Source organism: Sciurus carolinensis, chromosome 4, assembly GCF_902686445.1.
Source record: "Sciurus carolinensis chromosome 4, mSciCar1.2, whole genome shotgun sequence".
Lineage (NCBI taxonomy): Eukaryota > Metazoa > Chordata > Mammalia > Rodentia > Sciuridae > Sciurus > Sciurus carolinensis.
In genome coordinates this window covers 77490649-77509411 of record NC_062216.1, presented here as the reverse complement: position 1 = coordinate 77509411, position 18763 = coordinate 77490649, and the positions used below count along the sequence as shown (strand labels likewise).

At 36.2% G+C, this 18763-nt stretch overlaps 1 protein-coding gene across 3 annotated transcripts in view; it reads left to right on the top strand.

Annotated features, from left to right (window-relative positions):
- Window positions 1-4531, top strand: part of Styk1 (serine/threonine/tyrosine kinase 1) — a 53930-nt gene extending 49399 nt beyond the window's left edge. For all 3 annotated transcript variants that reach the window (XM_047548090.1, XM_047548089.1, XM_047548088.1), the window contains exons 8-10: window positions 581-621; window positions 1257-1353; window positions 2837-4531. In XM_047548090.1, coding sequence (XP_047404046.1) covers window positions 581-621; window positions 1257-1353; window positions 2837-3041 — 343 coding nt within the window. In that variant the 3' untranslated portion in view covers window positions 3042-4531. The remainder of the gene's footprint in view (window positions 1-580; window positions 622-1256; window positions 1354-2836) is intronic.
- Window positions 4532-18763: the final 14232 nt, after the last annotated feature.

The window sequence follows — 18763 nt, the reverse complement described above, 5'->3', positions numbered from 1 at the left end:
TAGATTTACTGAGAAAATGGTGGATAAGTAATAACCTTGTTTGGGCTTGTGCTAAGAACAAAAACTAAAATTTTATCAGAGAGGGGTGGAAAGAATGAAAAAGATGCAGAAGTAATTATGGGTGAATAGATTTATGTGATTGCATGCACACATACATACAAATAATAGTAAACGTCTTTTCTTGTTAAATATAGAAGAGATATAGATTCAGTCCTCAAAGAAATTAGAATCTAAGGGAATTGTAGAGAAAGGCTTTCTCTTTCTTCCTTTTTCCGTGGCACCCAGGGCACTCTATGACTGAGCTACATCCCCAGCCTTTCTGTTTTTTATTTTGAGACAAGGTCTTGCTAAATTGCCCAGGCTGGCCTTGAACATGCAATCATTCTACCTCTGGGATTACAGGTATGAGCCACTGCACCTGGCCAGAAATGCATTATTACTTTGCTTATTTTATCAGATACCCCTTTATTCTCCTTTATTACCTTCTTTATGGTACTGTTACTGAAGGCTTCTATATTTAAGCGGGTTCTCTAGGAAAGAAAAAATTGAAGTTAAGTAGATGGTTTTGTTTCTTTTACAGCTGGTCCTTTGGGATCCTGCTCTATGAGATGGTAACTCTAGGTAAGGATGATCCCCAGTAGTGTGTGTCTGGCTGCAAATATAAAGTATGTTTATTTGGGGGTTGATTTCTTTATTGAGAAAGTGTTTCAGAACAGGCCCAAAGATGAAGTGGGTTGACATGACTTCCAAGCCTGATTCCTGAGAAGTCTTGTAAAGTTATGATCCCTCTTTACTCTGTTCCTTCCCTCCCTTCCCTTCCCTTCCCTTCTCTTAACTTTCTTTTATTCTCTTCCTTTCTTTGTTTCCACCCAGCAATATAATTCCAAGGAATTTTTTTCTCATCTAAAGAATAATTCCTAGATTGATCTTGTGTAAACATGTTTTCTTCAGGCTTATTAATTGAATGAACTAAGAAATTATAGCACCTTCCCATGTTGTGAAGAGTGTAGGAAAGGTCATGTTTCTTACTTTGCATTATTTTATTACTTTCCTAAAGACTCAAGATTCTCCTTTCCCTAAATTCACTATGCTACATCCTTACTTAAACAGCAGGGGACAATTCTCTTTTATCTAGTAGTTTCTCTATTCTTTTGCTAACAATTAGCTCAAGTGGATGGAGAGTAATGTTATTTGAAGTTCATATTTTACAAGACCCTAAATTTCTTTTGCTACTCTAATTCTTTCCATATTGACAGGGGCACCACCATATCCTGAAGTCCCTCCTACCAGCATTCTACAGTATCTTCAGAGAAGAAAAGTCATGAAGAGACCCAGTAGCTGCACACACACCATGTAAGTGGATTTTGAAGGTTTACTTTTCTCTGATTACAAATACGTTTTGCTCCCTATCAATCACTCCCTTTTCAAAGTGACTCAGATGATCCTTAGTTGTCCTTATGTGCTAATGCATGGACTTAGACCAAATCCATGAAGTAAAACACATTTGCTTATATATAATTTATGCACATATATCATATATGTGTGTGTATACACTCACATTATCATACACAAAATGAGAACTATATTAGGAATCTAATTTGATAAAGTTAGTTTAATTCTATAGGGATCTTCTAAAGTAGGCAGGAAATGGATCAAATGCAATGGAAGTACAGTATTGCTTTGTCTAAATGCCAGTCCTCTGCCAGCCTCAGTTCAAAGACAGCGCTCATAAAATCACTTGTACTAGACTTTTTCATTCAGAGTATACTGGCTCTTTTTCATTATTTAACTTTTAAAACTACTGCTGTTTTCTCAGCTCTCAGCATGAAAGAAGTAACCTGAAAAAGACACGGTGGGTTGGGGGGCAATAGGAGAAATTACAAAGGCAGGAGGAGGATTCAATATTCTCAACAGAAAGGAACCACTGGCAAACCAATCTGAAGGAGTAGAATAAGAAAATTGAAAATTACATGCAGAATATTTTGATTAATAAAGTTCAAAAAGGTACTATTGTGGAACATAAGAAAAAGTTAAACTATGTTAAAAAGACAGCAGAGATAACATGTTAGTGAACATTTCTAGTAGATTACTATTTGTAAAATTTTTAAGCCCTGAAAGGTAAATTTCTAGTACTTGTTTTTCTCTATAATAAATAATTACTATATCAAGCAGATTATAAAGTGTAAATATCTTAACTTTATGCATGTATATGCACATATGAACAGTAAATAAGGCTAACTGGTTATCTATAATGAAACTGCTGCCAAAATTCCTGTAGGTTTCAGTGCATAAAAGTTTGTCCCTGATACCGGTGGAGCCACATAACTGACAAAATACCTTACTTTAAACATAAGATTTTGATGAATATCTGAAATAACAAAAAGATCAACATAAAGTGTGCAGCAATACAGTAGAATACTTAAAACTTCCAGCCCATGTCAGAGTAAAAAAAAAAAAGTTTAGTTCTAGCCCTGCCCTTAGTGTGCATTGTTTACAACATACAATGAACAATGCATAATGAAAAAAAACTACCCTATCATACTCTGTAGTTTGAAAAATCTTCAGTCTTTTCTATTATAAAAGAAGTCCCATGTACCAATTGAAAAACATGGAAAGAAAAAAAAAGAAGTCCCAATAAGAAGAGGATATTAACAGACTTGATATAAAGAGGATGAGAAGAATTATTAGTCTCTGGGAATGAGACAGGACAAAGATTAAAGAATAGCAGAGTTTGTTTATGTGTGTGTGTGTGTGTGTGTGTGTGTGTGTGTAAATAATTCTTGAGAGAGGAGATATGTTTCTTATACATTTGCCTGTTTCTCTCGTCCCCCCTCAGGTACAATATTATGAAGTCCTGTTGGCGTTGGAATGAGGACAGTCGTCCCTTACCCAGAGACCTGCGCTTTCGCTTAGAAGGTGCTGCTAGAACTGCTGATGACAAGGCTGTGCTGCAAGTACCAGAGTTGGTGGTGCCTGAACTATATGCTTCTGTGGCTGGCATCAGTGTAGAAAGCCTTTCCTACAGCTACAGCATCCTTTGAAGACTCCCAGCTGAGATACATTTATATGCAATCCTAGTCTCTTGGAACCAATTCCTCCAAGAACACAGAATGGACTTTCTAGTGGGACACAAAAGGATAAAAAGGACATAGATCCTGGATCTTTCCCTATGTATTTCCCTAGAAATGTGAAGTGATGCTGGTTGCTGCTCTCCATGCCACATACCCTGGACCTGAGAAATACTGTCAGTCTAATTTTTCTGTCCCAATCCTAAAAACCCTGGGTAGAAGTGGTAGATGTGTCAATGCAAAGGAGGTTTTGAAAGTTTGCAGTTTTAAAAAAATCTGCAGTGTTTGTTGAGGTATAGCACAAATAGACTAGTCCTTCTCAGGCTAGTTTACTCCTTAACAATATTTTTATCTAGACTATTACAAAGTTTAAAGAAACTGGAATGGAATGAAGAAATAGAAATCTAATAAAGGAGTTGAAGAGAAGAGTTAAGATTTTATTTGCTCAAGAGTATAGATGTGGACCAAAATCTCCTTCAAAGAGGAGCTTGAGGGGGGGCATAAAATTTTCCAGTCCTGGTCCTTACATGCAAGGTTGAAGAACTTTGAAGGAAAGCTTCAGAATTTCTCCTTGGGTATAGATATAAGAAAGATAGTCCCCTTTTATCTAATTTTGAGTCAAGTCAACCCTGTTTGGGTACTACATTTGATAAGAAGCTGGAGGATTAAGAATATTCAACAAGTATTGTTCATCAGGTTTATTTTCCATCCCTACAAGACTAAGGACAGCAAGCCTAGAAAATCAAAGTAAGATGAATGATGAAAATGGTATGTGTGTGTGTGTGTGTGTGTGTGTGTGTGTGTGTGTGTAATAACAAATGTGGAAACCAAGCAAGAAGTCTTAGTAGCTCAGATGGCCATTAACAAGGTCTCGACAAGAATGTAATCTGACACAGGATGATTAACTTATAATTTTCAAGCATCCATTGATTTACTGTGAATCTTATTTCATTAAATTAGTATTTATTGAGTGGAAATAGGTTTTTCTAGTATACAGCTACCAAATTCTCTAAAATAGAGAAGGTAGAAGCAAATAACCAGAAATTCATGTTAGTAGAAAAATTCAAGTGACAACCTACAAAGACAGAAAAAGAATTCTTTATGTGTAAAATGGAAAGATTGGTATCTCACTGGTTTGTGGAGAAGACTAATGAGTATTTGTACAGTATATGATACATACTATGTGCTCAATAAAGGTTAGCTTCCTTTCTTTTGCCTTTCCTAACCTAGGACTTTTCATAATTTTTTATTCAAAACCTACTGTGGCCAAGAAGAGAACCTCAATCTGTAACACTGTGGAGCAGGACATGCCTATAGAATGCCTAAAGATGATGCCACGATACACTTGTATTATGTACACCACATGACTAAAACCAAGAAGTCATAAATTTTATTTTATTTTTGTTTTTTTGCATGACAGTATATTTTGAAATAGTATACATACATAGAATAAATCTAACTTGTTCCAATTATAATCTCATTATTGTGGTTGTACATGATGTGGAGTTAAAATTGGTTGTGTATTCATATATGCAGATAGGAAAGATATGTCTGATTCATTCTGTCTTTCTATTTCCATCCCCCTTCCCTTCCCTTATTTCCCCTTTGTCTAGTCCAATGAACTTCTAATTAAGAAGTCATCACTTTTATGTGAGCTTTTGGGCGATGATAGTAATCCTCTACTAATTCAGTGTACTGAAAATATCACAATGAAGGCAATTCTGTTGAACAGGGTGATCTGTGATTTTAAAATATGAGTACCCTAGAAAGGAAATCTTAAGACTGATATAGGAAAGATAATTGGCATTTGAAAATATTGTAGAAAATGGATTCCTGATGGAGCTGTAATGAGTCATCTAAATGAAGAATGACTGTTGACCCTGTTGGAATACCACAAGGAGTAGCAAGGATTTAAGTAGGTTGTAAATGGCAGTAGGGAGAAAGGAGGTGGAGGGCTTCACACCCAGTGGTAACATCATGTGGAATTCTGTTGTTGATTTTTAGCTGTTCATTTAAATCAAATTGACAAAATTATTTATTCTAATATTAAAATTTGCTAAACCTTGCTGTACTAGACAGTGAGTGAGCTAGGTGTTAGAAGAAAGAAACAACTTTTGGTTATAGTTTACACAGTAAGAGACATGATATATTTATTTAAGTGGGTATCTGATAATTATAAATTAGGTGCTATGAAGAAAAGTATGGGACAGTAGAAGGAAGTAAAAAGTAAAGATCTCCTTTGAAGAAATGGCATTTAAATTAAGACCTTAGGTTTGGGTAGGAAAGCCAGAAAAAGAGAACTTTTCAGGAGTGGAATTATACATGTGAAAATTCTGAGGCAAAAAAAAAAAAATGTAGTTTGAGGAACTGCAAGGATATACAAGGGGTTGTAGCATGTGTGTTAAAGGGAAGTGGCATGTAATAAAAAGGATTGCTCTTTCTTATGGCATTGCTTATTTCTTATGGTTTTGGTATTTGTTTTGGTTGAAGGAAAAGAAGCAGACAATTGGCATTTTAAATGTTGACCTCCAAATTAATTTGTTTTTCTGGATACAGGTCTGGAAAACAGGCTAGAGTGATTTGGGCTCCAAGAAAACTGGCTATTTCTCTCACTTGTTTGGGTTTTTTTTTTTTTTTTCAAAACAACTATTATACTTCTGAGAAATATATTTTTGGTATCTTTGAACTGTCAGCCAAACTAATCATGGAATTAAATATTTACCATATAATTAAGTTGAATCCACATATAGATTTTTATCATCTTGATTGCCCCTCCTACAGTCTCCTTTTTCGAACCTATGCTTTATGATTAGAAAAAATTCCAACAGTTAGGAACTGAGCAAACATATACCTAGATAAACTGTCTAATGGAAACTTAACAATAGTATTTAACGTAGAATACTCTGAACCAGGAGTTCTCATATCACGCTCATGCAGAACAGTAGTGGTTTTCATGCTACATTTAGGTATCCTATTCAAATTGACTAATAGTGGTATTTTTATCCAACTTAAGAGAAAAAGTAAGTTAACCAAATTTTTTAATCTTGTTGTAATAATTTTAAAAAGGTTTCTTTTTTTCTTTTTGCTTTACCATGCTCATTTAAGTAAAAGCAAGTAGCAAATACAATGGAAGGCCCAGAGGATAGTCCATTATTCTTAACTTAATGGACTGTTTTTATTTGTTTTGGGCATGAATTGGCATGCTTGTTTGAGCATATAATATTGTCATAGTCTACCAAAAATTCCTAGATTCAATTATGGAATTAAATATACATCAATATATCATGATAATTTAGAAATAGCACCTAGTGCTTAACATGAACATGTTTGATAAACAATGGTATGAAAAGTTCTGCATTTCTGCATGATGGTGATTCTCTTATTTAAAAAGTAATATACTTAAATGGTAAAAAGACAGATATGGCTAAAATCCATATGGAAGTCTATTACAGAAAAGAGAAGAGAAAGGTGAATGGATAGAATTAAGGACCAATACAGAATACCTCACTACAGCCTTTCTTTATAAAACACTCTCATAGATTCTTTAAGGCCACATTCTACTTTTAGTGTTTTTCTATTGTGGTACTGTGGATGGAACTCAGGACCTCAAGCAAGTTAGGAGAGTGCTCTACCACTCAGCTGTAATCCCAGCCCTCTTGTTCTTGATTTAGTACTCTGATCTATTTAACTGAATGAGATAACCCTGACAACTCTTGTTCTGTAAATACTTAAAGAATCAAAAGTTACTGAAAAAAAAAAAAACCCACACAAAAAACATGAGACTCTAATCTCTAGTGTTTATCTCAATACAGTTAGAACATGTTTTGAAAATTGGAATTTGGACTGGTTTGATCATTTTAAATAGAGAGGCAAACCAGGAAAAAAGAAGCAGGTCAGAGGGGACATAAGGGAGATCAAAGAAGAGAGAATTTTAGATGTAGGAAAAAATTAACAGAACATTTTAAAGATTAAATTAACAACTGTAAGAAACAAATATCTCTGACCATAACCCCTTCACTTGATTCATTACCACAAAGTTGGAAGGAATAAAAACTCTGGTGGGAAATCATTATCTTATCAAGAGGTACTGAATATTTGAATAAAACATTGAGCCTCAATTTCAGCTGGAATTGGGAATATATCTTATCTACTTCAAAACTATTTCACAAAGTGCTTTGGAATTGGCCACTGTTTGTGTTACCAAAGGCAGAAATAGGATTTTGGTTTCAAATAAGCAGCTTCAACATTTATTTTTATAAACTTTGGTGATATGAATACCTGTACTCTAATTTGGAGTCATTAGTAACTTTGATTGAAAAAGGCTCATGAAATTGTTTAACTATTTCGAGGCCAACTAAAGGCATGTAAAGAACTCTTTATGTAATTGCACTAACCAACATAGTAGTCACTAGCCATCTGTAGTTATTCAAAAATGTTAATGTAAATTATCAAAGTTAAAAATTCAGTTCCTTAGTCACACTAACTACATTTTAAGTGCTCAGGTGCTATACAGAATACTTCTACATCACTGTTGTATGCCATCTGAGAAGATCCTCCCCCCAAATGCTTTATTGCTTTGTAATACTTAATCACAAGAGGTACCTATTTTAGCATATTTTAGGCTTATCATATGAAGAGTTAACGTAGTTTTACTTCATCTTAAAAACAGGTAGGGTTATAAAAGAACTAAACTTTTAGGGGATCAAGACAACAACTGGGCCACTTAAAAAGATCTTAAAACCTTATTTGGCTGGCTCTTTCCATGGGATGATCCAAGATGGCGGACTAGAGGGTGACTGCATCTCCTGTCGCTCCAGAACCCAGGATTCAAGAAGGGGAGGCAATGAGAGACTCAGACTAAAATAGAGCCACGGAGTGAGTCTCCCCCACTGGGTGAAGCTCGGCCTGGGCAGCAGGGCGGCTTCTCAGAGCAGGGCAGGGCAGCTAGAGTCTTCCCCAGGTAGCCCTGCTCCCTCCGGCGGTGGGCTCCTCCTACACGGCCAGCTTCTCAGAGCAGGCTCCCCAGTGAGAGACTTTCAGCACAGAACCAGCTCTGAGTCCCGGAGCCAGTGGTGAGTTCCGGCCCACAGGCAGCTTAAGGGACCAGGACAGGGCAGCCAGGGACTTCCCCAAGCAGCCCTGCTCCCTCTGACAGCAGGCGCCTTTCAAGGCTAGCTTCTTGGAGCAGACTGCCCAGTGAGAGCCTTTCCGCACAGAGCCAGCTCCAAGCCCTGGAACCAGTAGCAGGCTAGGGGCAGCTTTCTTTGGAAGCACTGCATTATCAAGTTCCTCCAAGACTTCAGGCTACTGAAGGCTGGGAGGTAATATACTGGAAATCTACAGGGACAGTATAAACCAATAGAGGAAATCTGCAATATCTCAGAGTCCCACTGACATCTGACCAATATGAGAAAACAAGGGAAGAAAATGTCCCAAACAAACCTAGATACTACATCAATAAAACCCAATGATAGCACAGCAGAAGAAATGTCAGAAAGGGAGTTCAGAATGTACATAATTAAAACATTCAGGGAAGCAAACGAGGAGATGAAAGAGCAAATGCAGGCATTGAAGGAGGAGATGAAAGAGCAAATGCAGGCATTAAATGATCGCACCAATCAACAGTTAAAAGACCAAATACGGGAAGCAAGAGATCATTTCAATAAAGAGTTAGAGATACTGAAAAAAAAAAAAAAAAACAGAAATCCTTGAAACGAAGGAAACAATAAACCAAGTTAAAAACTCCATAGAAAGTATAACCAATAGGATAGAACACCTGGAAGACAGAACCTCAGACATTGAAGAAAAAATATTTAATCTTGAAAACAAAGTTGACCAAACAGAGAAGATGGTAAAAAATCATGAACAGAATCTCCAAGAATTATGGGATATCATGAAAAGGCCAAATTTAAGATTATTGGGATTGAGGAAGGCTTAGAGAAACAAACCAAAGGAATGAACAATCTATTCAATGAAATAATATCAGAAAATTTCCCAAATCTGAAGAATGAAATGGAAAACCAAGTACAAGAGGCTTACAGGACTCCAAATATACAAAATTACAACAAACCCACACCAAGGCACATTATTATGAAAATACCTAACATACAAAATAAAGACAGAATTTTAAAGGCTGTGAGAGAAAAGAACGAAATTACATTCAGGGGGAAACCAATAAGAATATCAGCAGATTTTTCAATCCAGACCCTAAAAGTTAGAACGGCCTGGAATAACATTTTCCAAGTCCTGAAAGAAAACGGATGCCAACCAAGAATCTTATACCCAGCAAAACTTACTTTCAGATTTGATGACGAAATAAGATCCTTCCATGATAAACAAAAGCTAAAGGAATTTACAAAAAGAAAGCCGGATTTACAGAACAATCTCAGCAAAATATTCCATGAGGAAGAGATGAAAAACAACGATGCAAATCAGCAACGGGAGGAACTAGCCTAAAGGAATAGCCAAATAAAGGAGAAACCAAATCATGTCAAAAAACAAAAATGAGTCAAATGACTGGGAATACAAATCATATCACAATAATAACCCTGAATGTTAATGGCCTGAACTCATCAATCAAAAGACACAGACTGGCAGATTGGATTAAAAAGAAAAATCCAACAATTTGCTGCCTGCAAGAGACTCATCTTATAGAAAGAGATACTCACAGACTAAAGGTGAAAGGATGGGAAAAAACATACCATGTGCATGGACACAGCAAAAAAGCTGGAGTATACATCCTCATTTCAGATAATGTGAACTTCAAGCCAAAACTAGACATTACATTCTGCTTCAGGGAAGCATAAATCAGCAAGACATAAGAATCATAAATATCTACGCCCTGAACATTGGCTCATCCACGTACGTCAAACAAATCCTTCTTAATTCCAGAAATCAAATAGACCACAACACAATAATACTAGGCGATTTTAACACACCTCTCTCACCATTGGATAGATCATCCAAACAAAAATTAAACAAATAAACCATAGATCTCAATAACACAATCAACAATTTAGATTTAATGGACATATATAGAATATACCATCCAACAAAGAACGAATACACTTTCTTCTCAGCAGCACATGGATCCTTCTCTGAAATAGACCATATTTTATGCCACAAAGCTACTGTTAGCAAATACGAGAAGACAGAGATACTACCTTGTACTCATAATGGACTGAAATTAGAAATAAATGACAAAATAAAAAACAGAAACTTCTCCAATACCTGGAGATTAAATAATACACTACTATATGATGAATGGATAACAGAAGACATCAGGAGGGAAATAAAAAACTTCTTATAAGTAAACAAGAATAAGGACACATCATATCAAAATCTCTGGGACACTATGAAAGCAGTGCCTAGAGGAAGATTTATTTCAGGGGGTGCATTCAACAAAAGAAGGAGAAATCAACAAATAAACGACTTAACACTACAGCTCAAAGCCCTAGAAAAAGAAGAGCAGACCAACACCAAAAGTAGTAGAAGACAGGAAATAGTTAAAATCAGAGCCAAAATCAATGAAATTGAAACAAAAGAAACAATCGGAAAAATTAACAAAATAAATAATTGGTTCTTTGAAAAAATAAACAAAATTGATAAACCCTTAGCCACACTAACAAAGAGAAAGAGGGAGAAAACTCAAATTACTAAAATTCGGAATGAACAAGGAAATATCACAGCAGACACGAATGAAATACAAAACATAATTAGAAGCTATTTTGAAAATCTATACCCCAACAAAACAGAAAACCTCGAAGACATCAACAAGTTTCTAGAGACATATGAATTACCTAAATAGAAAGAGGAGGATATACACAACTTAAATAAATCAATTTCAAGCAATGAAATAGAAGAGGTCATCAAAAGCCTACCAACAAAGAAAAGTCCAGGACCAGATGGGTTCTCAGTCGAGTTCTACAAAACCTTTAAACAAGAGCTCATTCCAACACTCCTCAAAGTATTTCATGAAATAGAAGAGGAGAGAACCCTCCCAAACTCATTCTATAATGCCAATATCACCCTGATACCTAAACCAGACAGAGACACATCGAGGAAAGAAAATTTCAGACCAATATCCTTAATGAACATTGACGCAAAAATTCTCAACAAAATTTTAGCAAATCGCATACAAAAATATATTAAAAAGATTGTACACCACGATCAAGTGCGTTTTGTCCCAGGGATGCAAGGTTGGTTCAACATCCAGAAATCAATAAATGTCATTCACCATATCAACAGACTTAAAGAATCACATGATTATTTCAATAGGTGCAGAAGAAGCATTTGATAAAATACAGCATCCCTTCATGCTCAAAACACTAGAAAAAATCGGGATAGTGGGAACATTCCTTAACATTGTAAAGGCCATGTAAGCTAAGCCCATGGCCAATATCATTCTAAGTGGTGAAAAACTGAAAGCATTCCCCCTAAAAACTGGAACAAGGCAGGGATGCCCTCTTTCACCACTTCTATTAAACATTGTCCTTGAAATTCTAGCCAGAGTAATTAGACAAACCAAAGAAATTAAAGGGATACGAATTGGAAAAGAAGAACTCAAACGATCCCTGTTTGCTGATGACATGATTATATATTTAGAGGAACCTGGAAATTTCACCAGAAAACTTTTAGAACTCATAAGTGAATTCAGTAACGTAGTTGGTTACAAGATCAATGTTCATAAATCCAATGCTTTTTTATACATAAGTGATGAATCTTCAGAGAAATTAGGAAAACTACCCCATTCACAATAGCATCGAAAAAAATAAAATACTTGGGAATCAATCTCACAAAAGAGGTGAAAGACCTCTACAATGAGAACTACAGAACACTAAAGAAAGAAATTAAAGAAAACCTTAGAAGATGGAAAGATCTCCCATGTTCTTGGATAGGAAGAATTAATATTGTCAAAATGGCCATACTACCTACAGTGCTATACAGATTCAATGCAATTCCAATTAAAATCCCAATGATGTACCTTGTAGAAATAGAGCAAGCAATTATGAAATTCATCTGGAAGAATAAAAAATCCAGAATAGCTAAAGCAATCCTCAGTAGCAAGAGCGAAGCAGGGGGTATTGCAATACCAGATCTTCAACTCTATTACAAAGCAATAGTAACAAAAACGGCATGGTATTGGTACCAAAATAGACAGGTAGATCAATGGTACAGAATAGAGGACATGGACACAAACCCAAATAAATACAATTTTCTCATACTAGACAAAGGGGCCAAAAATATGCAATGGAGAAAAGATAGCCTCTTCAACAAATGGTGTTGGGAAAACTGGAAATCCATATGCAACAGAATGAAACTAAACCCCTATCTCTCACCCTACACAAAACTCAACTCAAAATGGATCAAGGACCTCAGAATCAGACCAGAGACCCTGCATCTTATAGAAGAAAAAGTAGGTCCAAATCTTCAACTTGTTGGCTTTGGATCAGACTTCCTTAACAGGACTCCCATAGCACAAGAAATAAAAGCAAGAATCAACAACTGGGATAGATTCAAACTAAAAAGCTTTCTCTCAGCAAAGGAAACTATCAGTAATGTGAAGAGAGAGCCTACAGAGTGGGAGAATATCTTTGCCACTCATACTTCAGATAGAGCGCTAATTTCCAGAATATATAAAGAACTCAAAAAGCTCTACACCAAGAATACAAATAATCCAATCAACAAATGGGCTAAGGAAATGAACACACACTTCACAGAAGAAGATGTACAAGCAATCACTTCAGATAGAGCACTAATTTCCAGAATATATATAAAGAACTCAAAAAACTCTACACGAGGGAGCTGGGCAGATAGCTCAGTCGGTAGAATGCTTGCCTTGTAAGCACAAGGCCCTGGGTTCAATCCCCAGCATCCAAAAAAAAAAACAACAACAACAACAAAAAAAAAAACCTCTACACAAAGAATACAAATAACCCAATCAATAAATGGGCTAAGGATATGAACAGACACTTGACAGAAGAGCTACAAGCGATCAACAAACATATGAAAAAATGTTCAACATCTCTAGTAATAAGAGAAATGCAACAAACATATGAAAAAATGTTCAACATCTCTAGTAATAAGAGAAATGCAAATCAAAACTACCCTAAGATTCCATCTCACCCCAATTAGAATGGCAATTATCAAGAATACAAGCAACAATAGGTGTTGGCAAGGATGTGGGGAAAAAGGTACACTCAAACATTGGTGGGGTTGCAAATTAGTGCAGCCACTCTGGAAAGCAGTATGGAGATTCCTCAGAAAGCTTGGAAATGAACCACCATTTGACCCAGCTATCCCACTCCTTGGCCTATACCCAAAGGACTTAAAATCAGCATACTACAGAGATACAGCCACATCAATGTTCATTGCTGCTCAATTTACCATAGCCAGATTGTGGAATACCTAGATGTCCGTCAATTGATGAGTGGATAAAGAAACTGTGGCATATATATACAATGGAATATTACTCTGCCATCAAGAATGATAAAATTATGGCATTTGTAGGCAAATGGATGAAATTGGAGAATATCATGCTAAGTGAGATAAGCCAAGCTCAAAAAACTAAAGGACGAATGATCTTGCTGATAAGCGGATGAGGATATATAATGGGGGGTGGGAGGGGTTAGCATTAGGGTTAGGGTTAGGTTTAGAATTAGGGTTAAGGAGGGTGGTAAGAATGGAGAACTGAAGGACTGTATAGAGGGAAAAGAGGGGTGGGAGGGGTGGGGGGAAGGAAAAAATAACAGAATTAATCAAACAACATTACCCTATGTAAATTTATGATTACACAAATGGTATGCCTTGACTCCATGTACAGAGAAACAACATGTATCCTATTTGTTTACAATAAAAAAAAACTTTATTTAACTTCTAACCTCTATTTCATAGCCTCAAATTCTGGTGTTTATAGACCTATTTAGGTAGACATGAAAATTAACCTGGGCACACATGCCAAAACCTGAAGGAAATACATTAGAAAATCTAAAGATATTGAATGAGGCTTCTTATAGAATTCAACCAAATGAATTATAACTGATATTTTCAAAGATACTATAGAATATTATGCTTAATTTTCTGTGAATTATTTTTGTAGTAAATATAGTTCAACTTATCCCATGTTTTGAAAACCAAAAATCCCACATCTCAGGGCAATCCTCAGTCCTGGGAAAACTGGAATGGCTAGTCAACCTGGTGGTAAGGCATATGCTTTATTTTTCTTATGTATATTCCAAAATGATGGCCTATATTAGGGACTGAAAACTTTCTTATATTAATACACTTACATAATCTTCCCCAACCTATCTTTCGAATTAGTTCCTTAACTATATTTCATTTCTTAGCTTTCTCTAAACATGTACTTATATAGTACTGTGCCTTTGCTTAGGCCAGACCTGAAATACTTTTCCAGATGACTGAACATACATATGATTTATCAAGGCCTGATTCAAATAATACCTCCCTACAGAAGCCTTTTTTGATAACTTCCTATTTTATAAACTCCAAACTCCATCCATATAATAACGTAACTTTCCTCCTGTTGTAAAATACCAGCATGCTTTATACATATTCTTCATAACAGCAATTTCTCCTTTGTGCTGTTTGCCTTACATGTTTGCTTTCTTGCAGGTAGGTGCAAAAGCCTCTACCTTTTTTATTACTAGCATCCGCTTCTGGCACATAAAGAATACTTGCTAAAACTATACAAAGTTCAAAGTTTACTTTGTCCAGTATCTCCTTTGATCTCCTCAACAGTTCTGTGAGCTTAGCAAAGCTGATTGCTGTCTATTTATTTAGTTAATAATCAAATAAGCTTAGAGATAGTGATTTGTCCAAGGTCGGTAGTGGTAGTTTGGGACTGAATTCTACATCCTCTGACTACCACTTTCTACTAAATTCTACTGAAGACTGTCAGACACCAGGCAGGATTACTCTCCATGTTGGTAAGAGAAGGGTGATCAATAATATCTGAAGAGCAGATTAGGTGTAAAAATTCACTGTCTTTTCCTATTCCTCAAAACCATTCCCTAATGGAGTATTCTTTCATTTCCCCCAATTTAACTACATCTGACAAGAAGTGTGGGCAAAACCATTATTTTGGTCTGCCAAAATTTCACAGGCCACTACAAGTTAAATCTTACTGAAAGAATTAAGTATCTAAGCCCTGCACCTAGGTCGGTGCCATCACTGGTTGGTCCCAGTCGCGGAGCTAGCTGGCGGCTGAGTCTGGCCACCTACATCGCAGAGGTAAGCAGCGGGCAGATAACCCGCCCAGCCAGCAGGCCAAGGACAGACATCATAACTGAGAGACCCCGCCTGACCCCTGCACCTAGGTCAGTGCCATCACTGGTTGGTCGTAATCTCGGAGCAAGCTGACGGGCGAGTTAGGCCGCTTGCATAGCAGAGGTAGCAGGTAGGCACCAACCCGCCTGCCTTCCGGAGCTGGGCGGTGGGTAGCCAACCTGCCCAACCACCAGGCCAAAAACAGACGACACCACTGAACAACCCTGCCCAACCACCACACCAAGGTTTGTTGCCACCAGACGTAGCCAGAGGCTTCTTTATAGGCTAGTTCAGGCATTTTGAATTACTCCTGAGGATGTGACCATCATCATTGGAAGGGCAACTCCCTTCCTGAGACACCTACAGGAGGCTAGAGGACCTTTGACAAGACCTAGAAGCCAAGAAGAGGAGGTATTGAGAAACTCAGGATCAACTCAGAGCCACTGGGGAAATTACCCCACCTGAAGACCACCACCCCAAGAAGACCATCTTCCTAGTGGAGCACCGCATTATGAAGTTCCTCCAAGACTTCAGGCTATTGAAGGCTAAGAGGTGAGTTATTGGAAATCTACACAGATAATATTAGTCAATGATGGAAATCTGCAATATCCCAGAGTTTCACTACTAGAGGAGTAGATACCTGAGCAATATGAGAAAACAAGGGAAGAATATGTCCCAAACAAACCTAGATGGTATAGCAATAATATCCAATGACTGCATGGTAGAAGAAATATCAGAAAGGGAGTTCAGAATGTACATAATCAAAACGATCAGGGAAGCAAATGAGGAGATGAAAGAGCAAATACAGGCATTGAAGGATGAGATGAAAGGGCAAATGCAGGCATTGAATGATCGCACCAATCGACAGTTAAAAGAGAAAATACAGAAGCAAAAGATCATTTCAATAAAGAGAGATATTGAAAAAAAAAAAACAAACAGAAATCCTTGAAATGAAGAAAACAATAAACCAAGTTAAAAACTCCATAGAAAGCATAACCAATAGGATAGAACATCTAGAAGACAGAACCTCAGATATCGAAGACAAAATATTTAATCTTGAAAACCAAGTTGACCAAAAAGAGAAGACGGTAATAAAACATGAGCAGAATCTACAAGAACTATGGGATATCATGAAAAGGCCAAATTTAAGAATTATTGGGATTGAGGAAGGCACAGAGAAACAAACCAAAGGAATGAACAATCTATTCAATGAAATAATATCAGAAAATTTCCCAAATCTGAAGAATGAAATGGAAAATCAAGTACAAGAGGTTTATAGGACTCCAAATACACAAAATTAAAATAGACCCACACCAAGGCACATTATTATGAAAATACCTAACATACAAAATAAAGACAGAATTTTAAAGGCTGTGAGAGAAAAGAACCAAATTACATTCAGGGGGAAACCAATAAGGATATCAGCAGATTTTTCAATCCAGACACTAAAAGCTAGAACGGCCTGGAACAACATTTTCCAAGCTCTGAAAGAAAATGGATGCCAACCAAGAATCTTATACCCAGCAAAACTTACTTTCAGATTTGATGACGAAATAAGATCCTTTCATGATAAACAAAAGTTAAAAGGATTTACAAAAAGAAAGCCGGATTTACAGAACATTCTCAGCAAAATATTCCATGAGGAAGAGATGAAAAACAATGATGTAAATCAGCAAAGGGAGGAACTACCCTAAAGGAACAGCCAAATAAAGGAGAAACCAATTCGTGTCAAAAAAAAAATGAGTCAAATGACTGGGAATACAAATCATATCTCAATAATAACCCTGAATGTTAATGGTCTGAACTCACCAATAAAAAGACATAGACTGGCAGATTGGATTAAAAAGAAAAATCCAACAATTTGCTGCCTGCAAGAGACTCATCTCATAGAAAGAGATACCCATAGACTAAAGGTGAAAGGATGGGAAAAAACATACCATGCACATGGACTCAGCAAAAAAGTTGGAGTATTCCTCCTCATATCAGATAATGTGAACTTCAAGCCAAAGTTAGTCAGAAGGGTTAAAGAAGGACATTTCATACTGCTTAAGGGAAGCATAAGTCAGCAAGACATAACAATCATAAATATCTATGCCCCAAACAGTGGCTCATCCATATACGTCGAACAAATCCTTCTCAATGCCAGAAATCAAATAGACCACAACACAATAATACTAGGTGATTTTAAAACACCTCTCTCACCACTGGACAGATCCTCCAAACAAAAATTGAACAAAGAAACCATAGATCTCAAAAACACAATCAGCAATTTAGACTTAATGGACATTTATAGAATATACCATCCAACAAAGAGTGAATACACTTTCTTTTCAGCAGCACATGGATCCTTCTCTAAAATAGACCATATATTATGCCACAAAGCTACTGTTAGCAAATACGAGAAGACAGAGATAATACCTTGTATTCTATCAGATCATAATGGACTGAAATTAGAAATAAATGACAGAGAAAAAAACAGCAACTACTCCAACACCTGGAGTTTAAATAATATGCAATTGTATGATGAATGGATAACAGAAGATATCAGGAAGGAAATTTAAAAATTCTTAGAGGTAAATGAGAACAAAGAAACAACATATCAAAATCTCTGGGACACTATGAAAGCAGTTCTTAGAGGAAAATTTATTTCATGGAGTGCATTCAATAAAAGAAGAAAAAAATCAACAAATAAACGACCTGGCACTATGGCTCAAAGTCCTAGAAAAAGAAGAACAGAGCAACACCAAAAGTAGTAGAAGACAGGAAATAGTTAAAATCAGAGCTGAAATCAATGAAATTGAAACAAAAGAAACAATAGAAAAAATTGACAAAATAAATAGTTGGTTCCTTGAAAAAATAAACAAAATTGATAAACCCTTAGCCACACTAACAAAGAGAGGAAGAGAGAAAACCCAAATTACTAAAATTCGGAATGAACAAGGAAATATCACGAATGAAATACAAAACATAATTACAAGCTATTTTGAAAATCTATACTCCAATAAAATAGAAAATCTCAAAGACATCAACAGATTTCTAGAGACATATGAATTACCTAAACAGAAAGAGGAGGGCATACACAATTTAAACAGATCAATTTTCAAGTAATGAAATAGAAGAAGTCATCAAAAGCCTACCAACAAAGAAAAGTCCGGGACCGGATGGGTTCTCAGCCAAGTTCTACAAAACCTTTAAAGAAGAGCTCATTCCAATACTTCTCAAAGTATTTCATGAAATAGAAGAGGAGGGAACCCTCCCAAACTCTTTCTATAATGCCAATATCACCCTGATACCTAAACCAGACAGAGACACATCAAGGAAAGAAAATTTCAGACCAATATTCTTAATGAACATCAACACAAAAATTCTCAACAAAATTTTAGAAAATCACATTCAAAAATATATTAAAA